The sequence below is a fragment of the Canis lupus genome, chromosome 2, assembly GCF_011100685.1.
Source record: "Canis lupus familiaris isolate Mischka breed German Shepherd chromosome 2, alternate assembly UU_Cfam_GSD_1.0, whole genome shotgun sequence".
NCBI classification, from domain to species: domain Eukaryota; kingdom Metazoa; phylum Chordata; class Mammalia; order Carnivora; family Canidae; genus Canis; species Canis lupus.
In genome coordinates this window covers 73,861,577-73,875,213 of record NC_049223.1, presented here as the reverse complement: position 1 = coordinate 73,875,213, position 13,637 = coordinate 73,861,577, and the positions used below count along the sequence as shown (strand labels likewise).

Sequence of the window (13,637 nt, the reverse complement as noted above, 5' to 3'; positions counted from 1 at the left end):
ACACGGTGGAAGATCAAGGAGACAAGATTGCATCCTTGTGGAAACCGATGCTGCCCATCTGGGCTCTCCACGGGCTCCTTCCCCCATCAGGGTGGCTTCAGGGTGAGAAATTGATCTGCACATGCTCATCTGTACTGAGGCCACTCTGAATTTCTCATAGGACTGCCATAGTTACAGAGGCTGACTTTTCACTTAGGGTCCCCTTCTAGGGTCTGATCACGGATCTGCCCTTGGCTTCCCTTCCGCCTACATTTTGCGAAGATGCTCAATAGAGGGCGCTCTTCACCTGCTGGCCTGCCTGCCATTCAGCCGCCCGTCACCAGCAGCTTGGCTGTGCAAAGAGATGGCTTAGAAATAGGACAAGCCTGCTTCCAGTCCCAGTGTTTCCACTTGAGCAGCTATTTAATCTCACTGAGACTGTTTCTTCATCTGTAAAATAAGAATGATGATAATATTTATCTCGTGGTAGTGCTGTGGGGATTAGTAGGAATATTCGTGCATGTGTGTCTAGCACCATGATTGGCACAAAGAACTAACTCAGGAGTAGAAGCCCAAATGATTAGCACTACTACTGAATCCTTCCTTCCCTTGACAAATGAGCTAGCTCGGTGTGGGGATTCAGGAGGAGAAAACAATTTGTTTTCAAGGCACTTATGATCCAGTTGGGGAGGCAGGGCTGACATCGTAAGTCTGTCTGCTAAGACTATCCATGATATTACATTGCTAGAGGGGTGCACCAGAGGGAGGGAGAGAGCAATGAGGGCTGGATTCATCAGGGAGGGCTTCCTGGGGGAGGTGGCAATGAACAGAATAATCCATGGTAGTTAAACCAATCCACCCTCTCTGGGCACCTTGCTCTGAGACCACCTCCCCTCCCTGATGCTATGACCACCACCACCACCACTACAAAATAGTGATAATTTATTAAGCATTATGTATAGGAGGCTCACAACTTCATCACCTCATTTAAATTTTAATCTTCCAAGTGGCCCTCTATGAATGGTGCTAGGGTACCGTTCAGTACCCCTACATTACAGAAAAGGACACTGAAACTAGAAGAGGTGACTCTTTTGGCCAATAAGTTAGTGAATGACAAATGTGAGGTTCAAACCCAGGTGGCCTGGATCTAAAGCCTGTGCTCTGAAGTCTGGACACAGCCTCCACAGCATTTGCGGCCAATGTAGTATCTTACTTAGGGCTCAAGGGCTTCAGACGGGAGATCTGAAGAGGGCCAAGGGCCTACCCAAGGAGTCTCACAGGGATCAGGAATTATTTAGAACAGAAATTACAGGGATCCCTGGGTGGCTCAGCGGTTTGGTGCCTGCCTTTGGCCCAGGGCGTGATCCTGGAGTCCCAGGATCAAGTCCCACGTCAGGCTCCCGGCATGAAGCCTGCTTCTGCCTCCTTCTGCCTCTCTCTCTACGTCTATCATAAATAAATAAATCTTAAAAAAAAAAAAAAAAAACACAGAAATTACTGAATGTTTCACCATGCCTGGCCGTGTTCTGTCTTTTTGGTGAGTATTCACTTAATTGGCAAGGCCCTAATTCAAAAGGATACATGCCCAGTGGTAGGATTTCAGACCCAGGGACCAGTTGGTGCCAGGGAGGTATTGAGACAGTGAAGTGCAGTGTTCAGGGGTGTAGACTCCAGTCCAGCCAGCCTGGGGTGGAATCCTGGCTCAGCCCCTACCTGGCTGTGTGACCTTGAGCAAGTTACTGAACCCTCTGTGCCTCAGTATCCTCATCTGCAAGGTAGAGTCAAGGACTATGAAGCTGTCATAAGGGTAAAGTGAGTTATTATGTGTCAAGCACAGTTATAGAGTTGGTAATTGCTACTATCCTCCAGGAGAGCCCTCCTGGACCTCTCAAAATATGGCATTAAAAATATCACAACTTTTAGAGTACCTTTTATTTTCATTTTGGTTCCAATAACCATTTACTAAGTCTTTATTACACAAGGAAAACAGAGCAAAGCTGAGTAGGACAGGCCCCCGAAGGGACTGGTCATCAGTGACTCAAGGCAATTCGATGCCAAGTTAGGCTGCACACTGTGGGTGAGGCCAAGGGAGAAGGGGAGGGCCCATCCCTCTGGGAGGCAGGCCTGGGCACCGCCCCCTGAACCAGCCAGGCCCTTGGAAAGGTCAGGAAGGAGCTCATTGTTCAAATCCGTGAAGCCAGTCCCAGCGGGGGTCACAGCTGGGAGGATCCAGGCTGTCAGAGGTGGGGCAGGGGAGTTCACTCAGCCTGCAATTGGCCTCATCGTGTCTTCCTGGATTGAGTCAAGAACAAGTTGACCCCCGTGGGTGTGGGACCTTAGAAGGAGCAGCCCAGAGGTGCCCGGCACTAAGGATGCAGGAGCCTGAGGTTTGTGTGACCTTGAGCCAAGGCAGCAGGAATGTCTGGTCAGGGCCACCACTGTCAGAACTCCTCCAGAGAGTGCACTTTGCCTCTTCCCAGGTGTTTCTTGGGGGTGGGTGGGGGTGGCGGGATGGGTATTGAATCCCCATGGGGATTAGCTCTGAAACTTGTTAGAAGAGAGGCTCAGTGGTTGAGTGTCTGCCTTCAGCTCAGGGCATGATCCTGGGGTCCTGGGATCGAGTTCCACATCGGGCTCCCTGCATGGAGCCTGCTTCTCCCTCTGCCTATGTCTCTGCCTCTCTCTGTCTCTCATGAATAAATAAATAAATAAATAAATAAATAAATAAATAAATAAATAAAACTTGTTAGAAGAAAAAATGTGAAGGTTTTTTTTCAGGGACAATAGGGAACTGACTGAGCTATGGTTCTTGTCATAACCACCCTGGAGGGTGTGGGAAGGGTTGCAGATAGTAAACAGCTAAAGCCATTTCCACCACTTAGCTGTGTGACCCTCGGCAAATACCTTATACTCTCTGAGCCTCGATGTCCTTGGTGTACACCAGTTAGACCCCTACTGGAAGGGTTAAGCAAAATAATGTTTGTGCACTGCCCGGTGCCATGTGGGGAGATGGTCAATAGCAGTGCCCAGAGATTTAGCAGGGGTTCAGAGGGGAGGATGGAGTGGCCTGGAGAGGTGACCGGTTTCCCAAGAGTCCTAAGATGGGATTTACCATCATCTGGACGGGACAGAGATTTAGAGTTGGGCAAAAGCAAAAAATAACATACAGGGTAAATTTTATCGAGTTTTCTCCTGTCAAGTGCTAATGCCTTTATCTTCTTCTTCTTTTTTTTTTTAACTAGGCTCCATGCCCAACAGATCTCTTGCTCTACCAACTGAGCCAGCCAGGTACTCCATGATATATACATCTCCCCTTGTGTAACCATCACCCAGGATAACACTGAGAACATTTACTGTGCCTCATAAGGTTCTTTTGTGCTCCCTCCTCATCAATAGCCATCACTTTCCTCTTGTAAACATTATTCTGACTTCTAGCAATATGGGTAATTTTGCTAGTTTTTAGAATTTCATATGAATGCATTTATATGGATCAAAGTTAATTTAAAGGCATGGCTATTTTTTGTTCGCTGACATTTGAGGACTAAGAGAACTTCTTTGTTTTCAAGAGACTGTGACATTTCTATTTCTTTTCTGTAATCTCTATTAGTTTTCTTTAAACCCATATTGCTTGTGTAACTTGATAAAATCATGCTCAATAATGAAGAAAGAACTTGGGGAGGGCTGTAGATCCAGGTTCAGGGTTGTCAGATAAAATATAGGATTCCCAATGCAATTTGAATTTTAGAGAAACAGTGAATAATTTGTAAGCGCTTATCCTCAATATCACATGGCTTCAAGGAGACAATCCCAGCTCTTCTAGAACCAGCCTTCTTGGGCCACATACCCTCAAGGACCCCCCAAAAATAAATCCACCCGCCGTCTGGTTACCTGGACAGTTTGATGATCACCTTCTTATAGAAGGACCATTCCAGGAAGCCATCCACCAAGACTGCCCACTGCACCCCCAGGGCCAGCAAAAAGAGGTTGAAGGCCACGCTGCTCCAGCCATATCTCCGCAAAGATGAGTTGAGGAAGCCAAAGCCAAGGGCAGCCATGATGGTCACATCCTGGAGGACTGCCCAGGGGCAGATATGGAGAAGGAGAAAGAGAAGCAGACAAGATGGAAAGTTGTGTGAAATTAGAATTTACAGAACCTACAGAATTAGAATTTACATATATTCTGTATGAATTTATGGATGGCAGCTGGAAGGGATCACTATGAGCACTCTGGCAAGTTACTTGGCCTCTTTGAGCCTCAGTCTTGTCATCTGAATAATGGGACAAAACATACCAGGAAGGGTTGTGGCAAGGATAGGATGAGCTAATACTGGTGAAGCACAAAGGCAGGGCCTGAGCCATAGGGAGAGCTCAGTAAATGTGGCAATTACTGTTATTATTAAACTTAATAATATGAATATGTGTAAAGCATCTGGACCAGTGCTTGGCACACAGCTGACATTCAGCAAAGGTTAATTCCTGCTGCCACTGAGGAGCAAATTCGACCTCCCCGATCATGTGCATGAGAAAGTAAGAGCACAGAAGCCAATGATTTGGCCCAAAAAAAGAGGGTCAGAAGGAGGCCCAGGGGTTCTGTTGGTTAAGAACCAGATTAACTTTGCAGAAAGCAGCTCTCTCCCTCTGTCACTTGCTGGGAGGGACCCAGTAGACCAGCAGGAAGCACCCAGGCCATCTAAGTGAGCCTTGCCTTTTCCAGCCTCGGACCCTGCTCAGGGGCTGCTGGGGCAGGCAAGTGCGAGAGACTTGCCTAACGGCAGGGAGAGGTCCAACCAAAGGAGGAGGGTGAGCATTTCTATCTAATTCCAAGTTTAAAAAATGAGTAGCAGCTTGACAAACTTGGGTTCAAATCAGGAATCTGGCACTTTCCAGCTGTTTGGCTTCATCTGGTTATTTCATGTCTCTGAGCTTTAGTAACAGGCTACACGTCTTAAGTGTTTCCCATGTGGCAACACTGTTTTATTTATTTATTTTTTAAAGTAATCTCTATGCCCAACGTGTGGCTTGACCTCACCCCCCTGAGATCAAGGGTGCTCTCCTGACTGACCCTGCCAGGTGTCCCTGAGACAAGGTTTTAATCACATCACACAGACCAGCCCACTTCCTTTTCACAACCCCCCTTCAAGGTGCTAGTATCACCATTTCACAGATGTGCAAACTAAGTCACGGGGGTGGGGTGGGGGGGGTGGGGGGTGGTAAATAACTTGCCACAGGTCTAGATGGTCTGTTCTGAAGCCTGCACCTTCAACTACCATGCTATCTGCTCTTAGTCTTCTCATCTGTTAAATGGAAAAAATAATCATGCTCTTCGGGGGGGCCGGGGGAGCCAGAGTCCAATGATAGAATAAAACAATTGCTCAGAATAGACACTGTTTTTATCAACAAACACCAACTATTTCACACGGATAAATGTCTGGGGAGATAACTTGAAAGACTTTGTCCCCCCATGGCTATTATCTCTGGGTTTGGGAGGATTTTACTTTTTTCTCGGTGTTCAAATTTTCTACAACCAGCATGCAGACAGTAAACAAAAACAAACAACACACACACATACACACACACACACAAAACAGCCCAGACTTCAAGCTTAGACAGTTCCGTTTGCTCCCAGCTCTGTTCTTCCCCATTAAGTTAAACCATATTAAAATTGCCAACATTTGACAATTTTTGACCTACAAAAATGTTACTTTTTTAAAGATTTTATTTATTTATTCATGAGAGACACATAGAGAGAGGCAGAAACAAGGGCAGAGGGAGAACAGGCTCCCTGCGGGGAGTCCAATGCAAGACTCGATCCCAGGACCCTGGAATCATGACCTGAGCCGAAGACAGACACTCAACCACTGAGCCACCCAGGTGCCCCCAAAATGGCACTTTATACACCTCAATCCCATAGCTGTGTGGTCTTGTTCGTTGCTTACCTTCCTCATCAGCTAAATAAGGACAACTGTGCCCGCCTCAGAAGGGGCCGGGGGAACTGAAGGAAGTGATGATTTGTTGAGTCGTGGCACAGCGTCTGGCGCAGGGAGGATGCTCCTAAATAGTGGCTATTCCCCTCCTATCATCACCATTTTCGCCATCACAGTAATAAGAATCCCCCTGGTCTCCGCTGGCCTCCGGCCCTGGCTCTGATGACAAGGGAGCACTGGCTTCCAGAACTCTCCAAAGTCTTAGAAAGCCCCTTCAAGTCCCATTTAAATTCACCTTCATGGAGAAATGCATGGGGTCTTACATGTGAGACTTGGGGGGAATATTAACGTTCCCCAAATAATCTAATCCCACCAGGATGTTGAAGACCCCCGAGGACTTCCAAGGGGTCTGGGAACTAGGGGAGTGGGTGACAAATGGCATGGATTCAACTTCTTGTCCCTTCTTCACTGCCACGGGGGAGAAGGAGGCTGAGGCAATGTTTCTGTCTCCTACTTACATCCTCCTAGGTGTGGGGGAGACAGGGCACATTTTTGTATAGATTCCTTCAGGAGCCAAGCACGGAACTATGTGTTTGAAAGGAACAATGCATATTTGGGAGTGGTAAGGCCTGTGGCCAACCGGAGACTGTACACCCAACTATCGATATTCTGGTTCAATCTTCTAGTAAATCCTACTTAAACCAAACACATCTGTCATCTAGCAGCAACGCCGTACGCGTAGGGTCCAGACTTACTGAAGATCCCGTGAATAGGGAGACTCTTGCACTTTCCTCTCATTTTACAGAAGACCAGAGAGAGCCTGTGACTTCCTCAAGGCCACACAGCATGTGCTAACAGCAGAGCCAAGCTCTGAACTCCAGATACAGTGCTCTCTCACCAGGCTTGGCTGTTTCTTGCTCTAAGGGACCCCAAGCTGGTCCCCTGCTCTTTGGGCCTCAATTTTTCTCTCTGTAAATACGTAGGAGTTGTACTTGCTATTCTCTAAGGCTCTTACAGCTCTGACATATTCTGCGGAGAGGAGAGAGAGTGGGGAGAGGAGGGTAACCAGGATAGGGCAGACGTGGGACCCTAAAGATTAGAGAGTCAGAGGATCTTGGGTGGGAGCTTTATCAGGCACAGATGCCATCCCCACCACTGCTGCCAGGTGTAGGAGCTCAGGCCCTTCCTCCTCAAGGCCCCACATGGGCCCCAAAGAGAAGTTGTACTCCACCCAGTGGGGTGAAGTCAGGGTGGCAGTTTCTTTTTTTTTTTTTTCTTTTTTTTTTTTTAGGGCGGCAGTTTCTGGGAGCTGTTGACAGAACCCATTTGCCCCAAATGGGTGAGTCAATAACATTAGATTTCAGGCCTCTCTTCACTCTCTGCATCATCCTACTTCCTCTCCTGCCCACCCCCCCACCCCCCAGAGCTCTAGGCTCCCCTCCAACTCTTCCTAGGTCTCTCTCCCAGGACCCCCATATCAGGGTCAGGTCCCAGCTCAGGGCACCCCTCATGGCGCTAGCCTCCACCTCTCAGATTCTGCACTGCACCCCACATCAGTTGCTCGGCAGATAGGCTAATGGACTCAAAGGTGTTCAGGGGTGATAAGGAGTGGATGTGCTCCAGGGGCCCCAGGGACTGGGCCCCAGAGAGGAATTCTACAGTCTAAGATAGGCCTTCAGGAGAATTTCATGAAAGCCCCATGACTTGCAGGAAGAGTCTAACCTGAGAGTCCAGTGGTGTGAGAGGAGATGATAATGACCAGCACCGTAACAGCAGGCACATGTGTGTTCCCCCCACACACCAGGCACCATTCTAAGTGCCCTATGGCTTTAACCTACAACAACCTCAGTAGTAGGTACTATTTATTATCCACCTTCTACAGATAGGAAAGGGAGGCACAGAGAGGCGCTGTAACTAGCTCAGGTCACACAGCTAGCAAATGGTGAGTGATCTGAATCCCAATCATGCATTGTTTAACCACAATGCACTGTGCCTCTCCACATAGCACACATGGTATAATGGGAAAGACTATGGACTTTGAGTCAGGTTGTCAGGCTTCAAAGCAGGGCTCTACCTCTGTGTCCCAGCTTCCTAATCTGTAAAATGAGTATGAAACAATGGCACCTGCTCAGGAGACCACCATGAACATTTTCACTGACTCATGCAAATCACTTAGCCTAGCATTGGATACACAGTGTTAGACACCATTGTCTTTTTCCTACCACTTATTGGTTGTATGACTTTGGGCAAGACCTCCTCTGGCCTAGCTGCCCCTGTGATTCTAGTTCTGTGTTCCCATCCACCTTTGTTCTTTCCTCTGGCCCATAAACCCTTCAGCAGCAACAGCTCTGAAGCCAGAACCAGCTTCTGTCCCTTAGGCTTTGGGCTCGACTTCCACACTGTTCTCCCCACTGCTGACCAGGAAGATCTCTGTAGTCCCACACTGGGACCACCCATAGAGCCCCATGCTGACTTCTGCTCCCCAATAGCCTCTACCCCCACTCTACCTTCACCCCTACAGCATCTTAGAAATAGAAAAAGAGATTTTCCAATCAAAGGAGGCAGCCAAGACTAAGATGTGGAGCATTGTAGGGTTTGAGGGTTTGTATGTACAGGTCAGTGGAAAAGCCCCTCTTGTCTACTCCCACCCTACCTTTACCCCTACAGCATCCTAGGAATAGAAAAAGAGATTTTCCAATCAAAGGAAGCAGCCAAGACTAAGATGTGGAGCATTGTAGGGTTTGAGGGTTTGTATGTACAGGTCAGTGGAAAAACCCCTCTTGTCTTTGGTAGCTCCCCTCCCTTTGGGGAGTAGGGGGAGGGGAGCTGGGTAGTACCCACAGGATAGTTTCCCAATTTGGAAATCCTAGAGCAGGTTCTGTGTACAGATTGGGGAGTAATGGCTCCCCATGAATCATGCCTTCTAGTATAGACCCCTCCCGCCTGGGCTGGGCCTTGTGATTTGCTTGGGCCAATGTGACATTAGCTAACATGTTACAAGCAGAGGTTTGAAAACACCCACTTGCTGGGGCTAACTTACCCCCCTTTACTGCAACAAATCTTTTGCCGAACCACTTAATCATGATCACGAACAAATTAAATGGTTCCTATTTTTGGTCATGAAGTTTGGGGGTGGCTTGTTATGCAGTAATAGATAGTTGATACACTCTGCTTCTCCTAAATATCTCATAGGCACCTCAGCCCAAGCCCAGAATGAATATATCATTGTTCATTTACCAACACTGCCCCCCAACCTGTTCCTTCCCTTGTGCTTCTCGTCTCAGGAATTGGTACTTCCATATACCAAAGCACGTCTCCAAAGCCATCCTTAACCCCTCCTCCACTTTCACCAGGTACAGCTCATTTGATCCAGCTCCTTCCTGAATATTTTGACTCTTTGCTTCTCCTTCACTGTCCCTGCCCATTTGGCTTCTGGCCATGTGGACCAGTGGTCATCAGCATAGAAAACACACACCTCAGAAGATGCTCCAGACAATCTAGAGGGGCTGCTGGAAGAAGATATTAGCCCTTCTAGTTTTGTTTTTATGAAAATATAAGAAATTAAAGTTTATTAATAATGAAAGTGAATACTCTTAATCAGTCTTGTGTTCATTCTTTCAAACCTTTCAACAGCAAATTGAATAAGTACTAGTGTCATGTGACCCAGGTTGAATGGAGGCAGAGAGAGATTGAATAACTTGCCCAAGGTCTTGAAGCTAAGAAGGGGCAGAGGCAGGGTTTGAATCACTCTGGCTCCAACACTTCTCAAACTCTCATATATGTAAGAGCCACTTAGAGGGTTTGGTAAAACACAGTTTGCTCGGCCCCACCCTGAACATTTCTAACATAGGTGTAGACTGGTGCCTGGGAATCTGCATTTCTAACACGTTCCTGAGCTGTTAGTGGCTGAGATGAATAGTCTGGGGACCAGACTTTGAGAACCAAGAATCTAGGCGATCCACCTCCAAAGGCCCTTGGTAAAGTTTGCAGCTCTGCAAGTATTTAATATCCATGTTGACCCAGGAGCCTCCTCTGCTTGCTCAGGATGTCAGATGGCTTCTAGTCTCCCAGCTTTGGAAGGTGTCCTGAGGGAATACTGGGCCAGTGGGAAGAGGGTGACGTGTTTCTCCGTACTCATCACATTGCAATGAATGGGAGGGTTTTGTTTTGCTTTTTGTTTTAAATTTAATTCTTTATTATGGAAAAACGTTAAGCATATACAGAAGCAGAGAGAGTTGCATGGTGAATGTCATACCCCCATTCCCAGCTTTGATGACTGGCACACGGGGCTGATCTGTTTTTTATTATCCTTTTCATTTCTTTCCTTTTTTTTTTCTGCATAATGCAAGCCCCAGACATTGCTTCATTTCAATCCTCTCTAGCAGCTAGAGGCTTAAAAAAAAAGACTTAACAAAACTATTCTCAGACTTAACAAAACTAACAACAATCCCTGTATATCATACAGGATTGACGCTGATTGCCTCAAAAATGTCTTTTTGGAATTGGCTGGTTTGAATAACGTTGAGTTCCCATGGACTGGATTAGATTAAGTGAATTGACAGATTAGATTACCTAGTTTTAGCTCAACTAATCTTCACAAAATGAACTAATAGCTGGAACAACTCCTGCCTAAAACCACAGAATGAAGGCAAAACCATAATGGCAGCCAAGCATATGAAAAAAAAAAGGAAGAGTGATATTTCTTGTGCAAATTCTTCATCTGTCACATTCAAGATTAAAAAAAGTCAGTTGAATTATATCTGACAAGAAGTCAACCAGGAGTATTTGAAGTTATCAAGAAGACTCTAGGAATGGATTGACATGCACTCTTAGTAATGGGAACAATGGACCTTGCCTTGAGATTGATTGGCACCATCATGATCACTAATTTGAAAATATTGACCTCTTTCAAATTTTCTAATTTGTGTGTATGTATTATTATAATGTATAAAATATATTAATGCAGCAGTACCTGATTATAACATGTAAATATGGTGCATGCTTGAAAAATGGTGTGCATGATCAGAAGCGCTTGAAGCCCTCTGGTCTACACTACACACAAGCCTGCACACCAGTCTTCCACCTCAAGTCATGGCCCCTTCCCTACCCCTACACTAGCCATGGAATGGCTTTCTCCATAACCTGAACCCAAATTCGGCACATCCTTGCTTCCTATTAGGTCATCAGCATGAAGGTCAGACTCCTTACTCAACCCAGTGGGTCCACCATGCCCTACTGCCTTCTTTGCACTCTCATGTTGCAATGTTAAGCGCTAACCTGGTCCACTGCAATGAGTGCACACACCAGCTCTTGCTGTCCTCCCACTCTGGATGATGACCCGTTTCCACATGGTTAAGTCCTACCGAGCCTCGGAGACCTGGTTGGTCAGTCACTCCCTTCCAGAAGCCTGCCCTGACACCATCAACTCCCCTGCCTGGGTTGTAGGCCCTCCTCTGTACTTCCAAGTTAAGTGAGTGTCTGAGGACACTTTATTTCTGTGCTAGCAGCACAGCATAGGGATGAAGAATGTGGACCCTGGCGCCAACCTACAGAGTTGAAATACTGGCTCCTACACCCACTGGTTATAAGTGACTCAACCTCACTGTAAAATGGGGCAGTGAAGCATAGTGGTTAAGTGCATGGAGAAGAAAACCAGGCCGAGTGCATTTAAATTAGCTGAATGACCTTGTGCAAATTATTCAACGTCCATGTGCCTAATTTCCTTACATGAAAAACAGAGATCATAATCGTTCCTACCTCGTGGAATTATTGTGAGGGTTCAATGTAAAGTATTTAAATAGTGCCTGCACATAGTAAGAGCTCAATAAATATTAGCTCGAATTAGCATGTGTCTCGATCCCACACTGGAAGTAATACAGGGTTGAATGAATTCATGCATGGGTGAATGCATACATTGAATTACGTTGTATTAGACTGAAAAGAATTAAAGTAAACTGAAATGAACTTAAATTGTGTTTGGCCTTGCTCACCAAGCGCTAAGGGCCCCTCTCTGGGTCAGACCCTGAAGTGCTGAAGTCCCCAACTCATCTCTGTCCTGCTTACTGCCACGGAGGGCCCAGAGATGTCTTTTTTTTTTTTTTTTTTTTTTTTTTTTTTGCTCTCAGCCAGCTAGTCAATTAACATCACTCGGGAAGAAGCCGGCACTCAACCAGACTGGAGCTTCAGCTTTGAATCAGGGAGGATGTTCAAGGAGGCCTATCCATTATCACAGATAAGATATTGGCTCACTGAGATGCTTGAAACTCATCCCAGTTAAAAAAAAAAAAAAAAAAAAAAAGCAAAAGCCGCACCACTGTGGACGTCCGTCTTGTTTACAATTGTGCTCATCACAGTCTGTGAATATTTTTAGCTGCATGTAAAATAACAACCATCTTCTATTCCTCTCCAGCCATATACCTTATGGCTCTGGATTTGCAGACAGAATGTAGACTTCCCAGCCAATAAGTGAGAAGGCGGCTGGGGGCGGGGGAGGGGCAACAGACTAAAGCTACTCAAAGAAGGGTGGTACAGAAAATGAGCAAGAGAGACCAAAAAAAGGAAACAAAAAAAGCCAAACAATGTGAAATTCCTTGCTGTTAAGGAGAATGGGGAGGAGGAGACAGAGAAGCAGAGACTTATGAAGACCATTTGGCAAAGGAAATTCTAGAAATACCGAATAGGAGGCCCCTCACTGCCCTGACAAATCAAGGAAGGCTTCATGAAAGAGGAGATATCCATGCCAGTCCTAAAGGGGAGCCTATGTTGTTGGCTGGGTCTCCTCACAACCTATGGAAGGAGATGTGGGAACCCATTTATTCAGACACTTTATGGAAAGGAACATGTTGGCCCCTGGAGGACCATAGATCTCCTCTTCCCTGGTTCCTCCTATTTGCCTCTGTGACCACTTCCCCTCTGGACACTCACCTCGATAGATCCCCATGAGCTCCTTCGGATCCTGTGAAGAAGTGTCATAGGAGGTGAAAAAGAAGAAGATGACCAAGAAGGCCAACTCTAGTGCTATTGTCCACAGGGGGAGGCAGCCCCGCACAGACGGCGGGTACTTAGAGCCCATCCTGTGTCGGTCTCCGTGTGGCACTTCCACCAGCCTCAGGCATCACCCCTCTGCCTCCACCCCTCCTCAAGGGAGTGATAGGGAAGACACCCGCCAAAAGCCTTATCTCAGGCTTCAAGGCTGGCTCTGCTGGCCTGTCTATGGAGTTAACACAGGAGCAAAGGGACTGTGTCAGGGAGGGGGAAGAAATGCATTTTTCCCACACTAATTCATTCAATCACTCACATATTTGTTCATTCAACAAGTAGTTGCTGCATTGCTACTATAACAGGCACTGTGTGCAGCTTAAAAGAGGGCATCCATTCACTGGGCACCCGAATATAATACCCCGCCTTTGCTCATTACTTCAGTTTACCCTCACCATTCCCTGTAAGGTAGACAATGGATCGATACTCCCATTTTACAAACGAGGCTCAGCAAGGGCTTTGGAGTGGCAAAATTTCTCTATAAAACCTTATCCAGTGAGCTCGTAATAAGGATGCATTGAATGAGAATGAAGGAATGAAGGAATGAAGGAATGAAAGCAAAGAACAACACTAAGCCCCAAGGAAGATACAGACAGAGCCCATGGGGACCTAACTCCTCAGAGTCACACGGTTGAAATTATTTATATTTGAATCTGTATTTAAATCTACTTGTTTCTAAATCTTTTAAGGGTAGGT

General features: G+C 46.5%; 1 protein-coding gene across 1 annotated transcript in view; it reads right to left on the bottom strand.

Annotated features, from left to right (window-relative positions):
• Nucleotides 1–13,035, bottom strand: part of RHCE (Rh blood group CcEe antigens) — a 36,378-nt gene extending 23,343 nt beyond the window's left edge. The window contains exons 1-2 of the mRNA NM_001048036.2: nucleotides 12,828–13,035; nucleotides 3,868–4,054 (exon numbers count right to left, since the gene is read on the bottom strand). Coding sequence (NP_001041501.1) covers nucleotides 3,868–4,054; nucleotides 12,828–12,975 — 335 coding nt within the window. The 5' untranslated portion in view covers nucleotides 12,976–13,035. The remainder of the gene's footprint in view (nucleotides 1–3,867; nucleotides 4,055–12,827) is intronic.
• Nucleotides 13,036–13,637: the final 602 nt, after the last annotated feature.